The 10,592-nt window shown below is 37.2% G+C and overlaps 1 protein-coding gene, 1 long non-coding RNA gene and 1 other non-coding gene across 3 annotated transcripts; 1 reads left to right on the top strand and 2 right to left on the bottom strand.

Moving 5' to 3' along the window:
• Positions 1-491: 491 nt before the first annotated feature.
• Positions 492-590, bottom strand: LOC135606356 (U6 spliceosomal RNA). Its single transcript, XR_010484808.1, has one exon. It is a non-coding gene; the product is annotated as a U6 spliceosomal RNA (small nuclear RNA).
• A 1,300-nt stretch (positions 591-1,890) lies between these two features.
• On the top strand, positions 1,891-9,132 carry LOC135605259 (syntaxin-132-like). The gene is made up of 13 exons (XM_065095135.1): positions 1,891-2,071; positions 5,174-5,284; positions 5,397-5,453; positions 5,601-5,649; positions 5,730-5,818; positions 6,615-6,688; positions 6,781-6,823; positions 7,259-7,319; positions 7,458-7,483; positions 7,559-7,636; positions 7,738-7,818; positions 8,651-8,716; positions 8,789-9,132. The coding sequence occupies exons 1-13, from the start codon at positions 2,054-2,056 to the stop codon at positions 8,939-8,941; spliced, it is 906 nt and encodes a 301-aa protein (XP_064951207.1). The 5' UTR covers positions 1,891-2,053; the 3' UTR covers positions 8,942-9,132.
• LOC135605260 (uncharacterized) lies at positions 6,853-10,361 on the bottom strand. Its single transcript, XR_010484406.1, has 4 exons — positions 9,801-10,361; positions 9,457-9,692; positions 8,055-8,972; positions 6,853-7,838 (listed from the first exon to the last, which is right to left on the bottom strand). It is a non-coding gene; the product is annotated as an uncharacterized LOC135605260 (long non-coding RNA).
• Positions 10,362-10,592: the final 231 nt, after the last annotated feature.

The raw sequence follows: 10,592 nt of genomic DNA on the forward strand, positions 1-10,592 counted from the left end.
GATTAACTCAGTGGTGGCTCCACGCCGTGATGAGTTCTCGACTCCATCCACGGGTAGCCCTTTCCTACTTGAGCCCTCTCACCCTGCCCAAATGCTAGGTCGGCTCTGATACCAAATATCACGACCCTCTTGTTATCACTTTCTAATTCATTTCCAATCATATTTTTATTGGTAAACTTGTCCTTGTCATTCTTGCCATTGATCTTCAAAAATTCTTTTCATTGTTCCCATTAATGATCAACCTCTACTTCCAATATAAGGTGGCAAAAGAAATCTTTTGATCATTGAAGCAATTTCGTACATCAAATATCTTTTCCATTCGCATCATCCATTTTTTATGCCACCAACGAAATTAAGTTCACCACGCTTTCACTGTGCCACTCTGATTTGATATCCCCGATCAACCCTTTCATCCCATTTAATTAATCAGAAACAATTGAAATAGGAGGACCAAATTGCCTCATCATCCTTGATTCCTAAAATGCATCAAAGAAAATTTTCACCGTTTCTCGATTTGTGCGTGTCATCCTTGCGTAGGGGCCATGTTAATCTTCTCTGTATCGTTCCAATTTTATCGGATGTCTCTGGGCAATGTGTATGATTAGCTTATAAGGGCCCGATGAGTGTATTACGTTAACTCCCGCTTAAGCATTTTGGTCCATGGTTGAAGGACCAAAATGGAGTTATTGGCCAGTTGGCTCATCAGACTCGGGTCGTGACATGTACCGTCCAATCAAGCGGTGGTACTACTCAGGCAGGCGATGATATCGCTAGATTGTCAAGCGAATAGTATTGCCCAAGCAATACTATAAATACCGTCCAACGTAAGCGGTAGTACTGCCAATACCATTTATGAAGGTTCTCTCCTAAACATATGAAAAGGAGAAAGAGTTGTAACAAAATTAATTGATCTTCGCTTATTCAAAAGAAAATCGTTAGTAAAGGCTAGTGATCTCGAATCGAGAGTTGCATAGACTGATTTTATGACTATAGATGACTCATTCATGTATAGATGACAATGTTTGAATGCCAAAGGGAGAGGAGGTGGTGGTAGTGGTGGAGGAAGCGAAAGAAAAAGGAGGGAAAAAAAACAGACGAGGAGGAGAAAAAAAATGGGATGTCTATTTTTTTAATTTATAAAAAAATATCCTTGAGTAAGAACTGATCGAAGAGGTATCATTCGATTAAAAAAATAATAATATGGGTGTTTTCCCATAAAATATCTATTTTATTTAATTTACTTGGGGTTATGTCACGATATAATTTAATACATAGTTAAGAAATTGAACTTAGTCGTCGTCAACCGGCGCTAGCCGGTTAACTCATTAGTTTTATGCTACTTGGTGGAAGGTTAAGTGTGTTTAAGCAAAGTAGAGATATGCTTCATTTTATGCTTCGCGGATGGACACGTTTCGGTTGGTAAGCAGCCGATGACCGGACCGGTGATGGGTCATTCTCGCTGGCTGCGGTCATGATTCATATCCTTCTCTTTGTCTTGCTTAAGGCGATGGATTGCTCACGTAGACCATTTGCCTGCCTTTTGACCCCCTGTGTGTGTATGTGTGTGTGTGAGAGAGAGAGAGAGAGGAAAGCATGATTTCTAGAATGCGTCAAGTCCGTAGAAAAGCCTAATAATTTTGTGATGCGTTCCCATTCGTTGGAAATACACCAACAAAATAAGATGTTGTGGGCCTGTTTTTATAGAATTAAGTATTGTCATTCTATTCGAAAAACATGTGGAAATATCTAAAAGTCAATATCTTTCTTTGGCTTTGACCGTTTCCACTGGTCTTCCCAGCGCCGCCAAAATCTATTGGTCTAAGAAGACGCTATTTCCTGCCTCAAAGGAGACATCCGATCTCGAATCCTCTTCTCCACCTCCCCCGTTCCCTCCTTCTACCGAATTGGAAGCTTCCTCCTCCCCCCCTGGTCTTCCAAAACCAGGTCAATTCCGTGCGCTCAGAGGAGGATACTTGTTCTCCCCGGCCACTCCTGGCTCTCTATCGGAGAATCGCCTGAGGCGCTTCCCTATCATCGATTTGCCTCTCGCAAGATGAACAATCTTCTCACGGTATTCTTCCTTCCTTCCCTTCGATTTAAATCAGCTCGACTCGTTTGATTCCCCTTCCGGTTTCCATTTGGAGCTACCGGGCAAGCATATCGATCAGGATCCAGTAGTCTTTACAGTGCATGAACTAACTATTTTGTTTCTTCTTGGCTACTTCATTCTCATATCTATGTTCTCTTTCTTTTTTCTCATCAAAAAGATCGTTTTAGCTTCATCTGTGACCAAATTCGTTTGCCAAATCAGATTATCAAAGAACAATCAAGTGTTTCCCAGAAGATTTGATGAGTCTGTTCCTTTTGCTTTCTCGATCAGACGTGAATATAAATAGTGGCAATCACAGTTTCTATGGTAATTGGAAATTTGCAGCAATATGAGTTGTAAATTTTGTTTCTTCGGTAAGTAACTAAACAACTGAAACTTCAATCATATGTAATTTCTTTGGGGATTTATGCTCTAATTAAAAAGGTTGCTTTGGTTTCAACTACGAGCAAATTTGCCTTGTGAAATCAAATAATCCATAACTTCTGATGGATTCCTTCTTTCCTTCCCTCTCTTTAGATATAGATAGTTCCAGTCACAGTTGCTCAGGCAAATAAAGAACTAACTTCAAAAACTATTGTATGATATCTAATGTTTGTGACCCAATTTGTATAAGCTATTTGATAAGATTGAAACAAAAAATAAAAGCTAAAAATAAGATAGATATAGTTGAGCTCAGATGCAATACCTGTCTGTCTATCTTCAAAAGCTGCCCTTTCCATTCATGTTTAGTTCCAACTGACTCAAAATGACCCCAATTAAAATGCTCAGAAGATTGCTGGTTGTTTAGGGAACCATCTTAGGACTTGCCAGACTTATCTGATGAATGAATTCAGTGCTTCTTCATCTGTAGGACAAAAATTGCACAACATGATTTCTTGAGTACGTCACCGAAACTTTCTTCAGAGTTGGGTTGAAAAGAAACTGAAAGTAAGTTACCTGGCTAAGTAGTTTAAACTTGAAATTGGAAAGTTATCAAGGAACATGCTTTCTTTATTATGCCAAGAGGAATCTCCGACTTTGAAAAAGTTTCCTTCATCAGTCGATATGATATGTATTGAGGTGTATCAATATATCGTATGTCGGTATGCCAAAGTATATCGATGCTCAAAATCATCGAAAATAGTTTTTAAAAAATTTTAAAAAATAAAAAAAAAAAATAGATTAGGATTTTTAAGTTAGAAATAAATATAAATTTAATATAATTTTGGTAAAAATAATCTAAATTAGAAAAAATAATGACACTTTTTTTGGGCTTTGAGAAAACTTTGTGGTACATTTTGAACCATCCTTCTATTAATATTAAATTATTTAAAAATAATAATTTGAATTATTATAATTTTTTTAAAAATTTAAATTTTAAGATTTAAATAAGTAATCGATCGATGAATATATCTGCTTCTACTAGAAAAAGAACGATAGGACTCCACAGGCAATGAATCATGACCTTCGATCCTGTGTATCTGTATATCAATTTGATATGTTTATCGGACCCAATTGTGAAATTAATCCCATAACATAATATACTGATACACTGTATACTATTAGTATATTGTTGTAGTGATGGTCATAATCTAATCGTCGTGAATCATACATTTCCGAGACGACTCTTGAGGCAAATACGATTGTGGCATGTATCGGTGTAGAGCATGAAGAATAATGTCGGAACTTCTATTTTAGTCATTGATTTGTTGTTCTATATCATAAGATCAATCACCACACTACTGCTCGGAGAAGTATAAACAACTATCATCGTACTGTTGTTGGCCATAAGATTTTCCATGATACAATGGTTGTGAATACGATGAGCTTCGCTTTGTGTCTATATCTTGCAATTTCTTTCGCATTTGTTCAAAGTCATCCATTTCCTTCTCCTTCTCCATGTATAAACTTGACCGGTACCTAATCGAGTTCTATGCTTTGAATCTTGAATGACATGTGTAAAATATTGCTTCTCGATCTATGCATCACCCTCAAATTATGTAGATGGTACCATCGACTCCCTGACATCACCGCCATCATCGGTCGAGGCACTACTATCTACGTCGCTACCATGTCTTTGGACTGAGCGAGATGTTGAATGCGATTGAAAATGTTGAAGAGAATGAGAGAGAGAAATAAGTGAAAGAGGGGGTAGGGAAGAGTTTAAAAACTCTTTCCTATGGTTCAAATGATTATTTTGACTGTTTGAAATAGGACAATCTCAACGCTAGATCGACAATGATCAAAATCCAATGGGTATAAGTCAAGTATTAGTTATATTTTGACCGTTATTACTTGGTACATATCCGTATCACTTGATATGGGATCATGTAACGGTACTCCCTATAAAGGACAGTCCATGTATCAAGGGATCGATATGTGCCACCCAGTATAACATACTTTCTACAGCATGGTCTCAAAAAAAAAAAAAAAAAAACTGAAACTCACCTGGTTCAGTAGTTTAAACTTAAATAGAAAAGCTATTAAGCCATGGAGCTGGGAATTGACTTCTTCCAAATTTGTAAGAATTCTCTCACATCGCATATCTACTTGCCAGTATTGTTTTACCGGTTCTTTTTCCCTTATAACGCGATATGTCAGTCTTTATTTTAAGAAATTGATATATGTCAGTGGGGTGGGGTGGGGTGTGCGTGAGGCTTTCAGAGCTTCAATCCTACATTCTGCAAAGTACTAATTAGCTGCTACTCATGAAAATTAGAGATTAGGTGGTCTCATACATCACATAATTCACTCGCTCAATTTGCGTCAAATGCAAAAGCAATGTTTAACTGCATGATCAAAAAGCTTCGAGGAGTAAATTCAATGTCAGATTATTTTTGTTTTGACTTATACCAAGGGTTTCTTTTTGTCATTTGTCTGATATGTTAGCCAATATAACTAAACACTATGCCAGTTCTTAATGTGATGGTAAGTAAGATTATAAGTGTCTTCAGTATTAGTTGGTCCAGATTTGGGTTATTCTCATAGTTGATATTAAAGACCTTTTTGCTATCTTCTCATATATATTCTATTCCTTTACCTTTATTTGTAGCCTTTGAATCATTTGTTCCTTATCTTTTATAGGATTCCTTTGAGCTCCCTCGTGGTGAGGCTTCAGGGTATGGAGACATTGAAATGGGAAGGCAAATTTCAACAAACTCAGCTGAAATGGGCTTTGAAGGTTTCTTCACACAGGTAATTTCTTCACAGGATTCCTTGGGGATCTTATAAATGTCCAAGACACAGGAATATTTACATTCTTCACCCCAATTGAGAGCTAGACTCTAATGTTCTGTACACTGTGTAGGTCCAAGATATTGAGAAGCAAATCGAGAAACTCTCAAAGCTATTGCAGAACCTTCAGGTAAGGATATTGCAGAACCATCTTTGCTGAAACTGAATTCGAATCTAATGAAAGCTCTCCAAATCTAATTTACTATCAGATTAGGCACATTAGCCTTATCACTTTTTGCCCATGTATCCTGTAATCAATTTCATGTTGCATGAGCAGGATGCTAATGAAGAGTCAAAAACTGTCATAAAAGCAGCTGCTATGAAAGGTACTACAGATGCTTCATCAGATTTTCGTCTTATCACGAATCTATGCACTGAAACCTAATGTTCTACGTCATGGGTGCAGAAATCAAGCACAGGATGGAGAATGACATTGATGAAGTTTTGCGAGTTGCCCGCACCACAAAAACAAAACTTGAAGAACTAGACAGAGATGTATGCTGCTTTCATTTTCCATCACTCTGGTCTCTCACAGTTCAGAAGTCGAGCCAGTCGAGTGTCTTGCCTTCGTGATCAAAATACTTCAACTTTGTTTTAAGAGCAAGCAAAAGAAGAAGAAAACTATTGCCAAACTTGTAGGAGCTTAAGAACTTGTAGTCAACTAAGCTTAGGTTCTTTTGTCATCCTTTACTTCCACAAATATATTCAAGACTATCATTGTCCTATTTCAACCAACAAACTTATCCTTTATTTACACAAAAATATTCTTACTTCAACAACCAACTCTTTTTTTTTTTTAGAAGAAAAACTTTCATATTAATTTCTTTTATCGGCTACCTTCATCTTCCCTAATTCTCCAATTATTGATTTCCCCTCAATTTGAATCAAACGCTGAAACAAACTTTGAGATTTTTTTTAACCTTTAGATTATTATTTTTATAATAATTCATCTACTTTCCACCAAAATTTTCTAGACAACCTTGTTATCTCTTCTGTTAACACCAACAAGACATATTTCCAGCTCCTAAATAAACTCTTCTGTTTGTACTTGCATTATTTGAATGTACCCATAAATTGCATTTTATATCTAATATTGTCTATGGAGGAAGGGAAAACTTTTCTGAACTTTATTGTCTCAAGATCTTATAGCTAAATCTCATGTGAATTCTCTTGTTGGATCCTCTTTAATCTTTGTGCTTGTTCCTAATAATATATCAGGGTAGGAAAACAAAAATTCCACATTTACATTCTTTATTAGCTGATCATGACCTTTAATTACCTATTTTCTTAGAACTTGGCCAATAGGCAGAAGCCTGGATGCGGAAAGGGATCAAGCACTGATCGATCTAGAACTGCAACTACTGTGTAATATTTTGGTCTAAGTTGATTCTAGTTTTGTCTTTTAATTGATAAGTATTTTTATCTGAAAGCATGTCTTACATTCTGAATATGCACAGAGCATTGAAAAAGAAGCTGAAAGAAAAGATGAGCCAGTTCCAGGTACAGAAACATGCTTGATGATTTTGCAATTTCCCAATATATGCATATTTTCATTTGATTTGTCATGTTTGGTAAATTAACTTCAGAATCACTGGCATAAAAGATCTGTCTCATTTCATCATATACAAAAGTCATAACAAGATTTCATCATAAGAATATGCCTAATGAGGTGTAAGATGAATAACAAAAAAAATAATGCAAGAAGTTATTTTCCATCTTTGCAGCCGAAACTATGGTTTTTTTCCATGCATTTAACCTCATCAACCATTGAGCCTATGAATACTAAAGGAAAATATGCATACTCACAAATGATATTCCTATTCTCACTTCAGTTAAAGCACGTGATGATCATCTTTTTCCTGCAAAATATATAATATCTTCACTTTAATTGGTAAATGATAATCTCATTTTCTTATTTTCAAATGTGTAATGCAGACTCTAAGAGAAACGATACAGAAAGAATACCGTGAGGTCATCGAGAGAAGAGTCTTCACAGGTTCCCTTCTAACTCCATGAAACCATTCATTACTCTCACAGCTTATCTCCAATGCTTTATTGGATGTTATTCTCAGTTGTTATGGTCATTTGTCTGATTTATTTTCTCTTATTTTGTTCCTAAATTCCATATGAACAGTAACAGGCACTCATGCTAATGAAGAGGTAAGAAGATCATATTTCAAAGTTGATTTGGCCCTAGCAGCTGTGTTCATATGTGGTCCTTCTTGATTCCTGCAGACAATTGATCGACTGATAGAAACTGGAAACGGGGATCAAATATTTGCAAAAGCTATTCAGGAGCAGGGACGTGGACAGGTTCTACTCCTTGGCTTTATTTTGCCGTGCTCCCATTTATCATGAACAATGCAAATATTAGAAGAGGCTTGGAATGAACTCTATTTGTCTTTCATTTGCAGGTACTGGACACACTTGCGGAAATCCAAGAGCGCCATGATGCAGTGAGAGACATAGAAAAGAAGCTTCTTGAGTTGCAGCAGGTACTTTCACTTGCAGAAATCTACAAAATAGTTTATAATTTAATACCATAATGATGCTGAGTAAGATTAATTCTTCAATCCATCTCTAGCTTTTCTCTCATGAATCTTTTTCAACAGCAACACACTTCATAAAAGTTAAAATGCGTCTCTGAAACATCAGAAAATAACTTTCTATTTGTTCCTTTATAAACTGTACTCAAATGAAACTAGTCAATGGCATTATAGTACATGGATACCTGTGTGCAGCATCACTTTCACAAGTCTGATAATTCCCACTGTATGCTTCCACAATGATAATCCCGCTGTATGCTCCATGGACATACTGTGTCCAGCATCACTTGCTTTACATCAAGTCAAAGAGAGAGGAGAATCTGGTGCATGGAGATGGAGAAAGAACAGAATTCCAAAAGCATATATTTTGAAGATAAAAAGAATGCAATTTGCACAACAAACAGCAGTGATGTGTGTGTGAGAGTTCAACAAACTGCATCATTGTAGCATCAGAGTAAAGACTTGTTACTTAATATCCAAAGAATTGGCATTCTTGGTCAATGCGGCTATGTCCAATTCATACAACAGAGATGATTTTGATTCTCTTTTGCACATAATACAACTTCCTTCCTTCTAAAATCTGCTTGGAAAACATGAAAGAAATTTCTGGATGAAATTTAGCAACTTTGTGAGGACTAAAAGATAAACTTTCACATAAACTAAGGGCATATGTTGCATCTTTCAAGAAGGCCATGATCTTCGGACTTCCTTTGCTTTGCTCATCCTTGCAACTGATGGAGTGTATCAGAATTCATTATTTTATTTCTAATTTCATCATCAGATATTCCTGGACATGGCAGTGTTGATTGAGGCACAAGGTGAAATGCTTGATAACATTGAGGACCAGGTAAGAGTCCGACGGCTTCTCTACAAGTGATTATGAAATTATAACAGTACAATTACAATGTCTTTTGTGCAGGTTAACCGTGCTGGTGTCTTTGTTAGCTCTGGAGTTAATGCTCTAAGCAAGGCAAAGATATTGCAGAAGAACTCCCGCAAATGTATGTGTATAGCAACAATCATCCTTCTCATAATCATCGTGGTTATAGTCCTTGCTGTGATCAGACCGTAGGCATAAAACTTTCTAAGGCTTCAAAAGTTACCTGCATAGAAAGACAAATAACGGATGTCTTAGGTTTGTTGTTTTCTGAGTGTTCTCCTTCCTTTGTCTTTTAAAGAGATCTTATATTGGTTCTTTTTATCATTTATCAATTGATAGATTTGTTTCTGTTTGCAAGTTTATTATTATCATTTCTTGCAATATCAATGGTTGTCATAGCCAATTCAGTTGTGACGGTGTGAGATATGGCCTGTGATATTATAATAGTTTATACTGTTTAAAAGTAATATTTGTGATTTTCATCTCAGGACTTTCAAGGCATACCTCCTAATATAAATTGTTTTATTAGATAAAGTTAAAAGAAACAAATCCATGGATAAACTCTTTGGGATAGCAAGATTTAGACTTGAAATTTTGACTTTTAGCAGAAAGGAAGAAAAAAAACTTTATCACAATAGAGTGCAGAGAAATGAAAGTTAGTAAGAGGAGTTTTTTATATCCTATTGAAAGAGTGAGAAGTTACCAACCTCAATGAAGTTTTAACATGCCAAAATTGCCAGCCGCCGTAGATTAGGTGCTGAGACAGCACTAACAAGATAAGCATCCCCATGATCCGAACCTCCAACACTAGGGCATGGCACAACATCCGTCAAGGTTTCACCCTGAAATGTCGTAATTTGAGTATCGAGTTCTGCAAACTCTGAAGAAAAACAGAAGAGTTCCTGCTACCCATACATAGGGAAGAACTTGATGTCTTATAATCCTGAAACAAAGTCGAGAAAATTTTGGATTAAAAAGTTCTGGATATTGCCAGCTTAGCATCCTGCTCTCTTTTGTGAACTTCAGCAACATCTATCCACTCAAACCTTACCTCATTAGCTGCCCCAACTGCGCAGTCTACCGATGGCCTAGAGATCAGCAACATCTACCCAGTCAAACTTGACCTCATTAGCTGCCCCGACTTAGCAGCCTACCGATGGCCTAGGGATGGAGACTGAAAGGGAGAGGCGGGAGGAGGTGGAGGGTTCGAGAAAACCCTCACCGGGGACTGGCGCGGGCTCTTGCCTATGTCCGATGGGTGGACTTCGCCGATGGATGGGGGCGCAGTCGCCCGCAGCCGAAACCCTAAAGTGGGAGGCGAGAGCGAAAAGGAAGACGCGATCTCGAAGATCGGAAAACAGGGCTCGATAGTGCGTGCCCTGGGATGTGCAGAGACGCGAGGAGAAGCCTGATCGTACCTCATTGTACTGCTGTGGGCATTTGCCACCGTCGGATGGGAGATCCAATGCACAGAATTGCTTTAGGATTTTGAACACGGGTGGTACTTTAACGCCCGGTGGAGCGCGTGTCATTATATGAAGGAGGGGGATTAATTATATCCATCCTTGTGAAGCTTCGAATTAGCAAGTGGAACGCACCAGTCTTCCCAGATACTCAAAGACTCCTCTCAAGAAACTATTATAAAGGTTGGAAGCTTACTAGTCAAATTAAAAATAAAATTTATCATATATTAAAATTTTCATTCATCAAAGAGATTTGAAATTGTGTTAATAGTCTTCGAAACATGTTAAACTCAATATGAAACGAATATAACTAATTTTGGAGGCTTTAAGGAAGGATGTATACAACTTTGACATGGTGCGTGTATTAGCATTTGCACGTA

Source organism: Musa acuminata, chromosome BXJ2-2 (genome assembly GCF_036884655.1).
Source record: "Musa acuminata AAA Group cultivar baxijiao chromosome BXJ2-2, Cavendish_Baxijiao_AAA, whole genome shotgun sequence".
Lineage (NCBI taxonomy): Eukaryota > Viridiplantae > Streptophyta > Magnoliopsida > Zingiberales > Musaceae > Musa > Musa acuminata.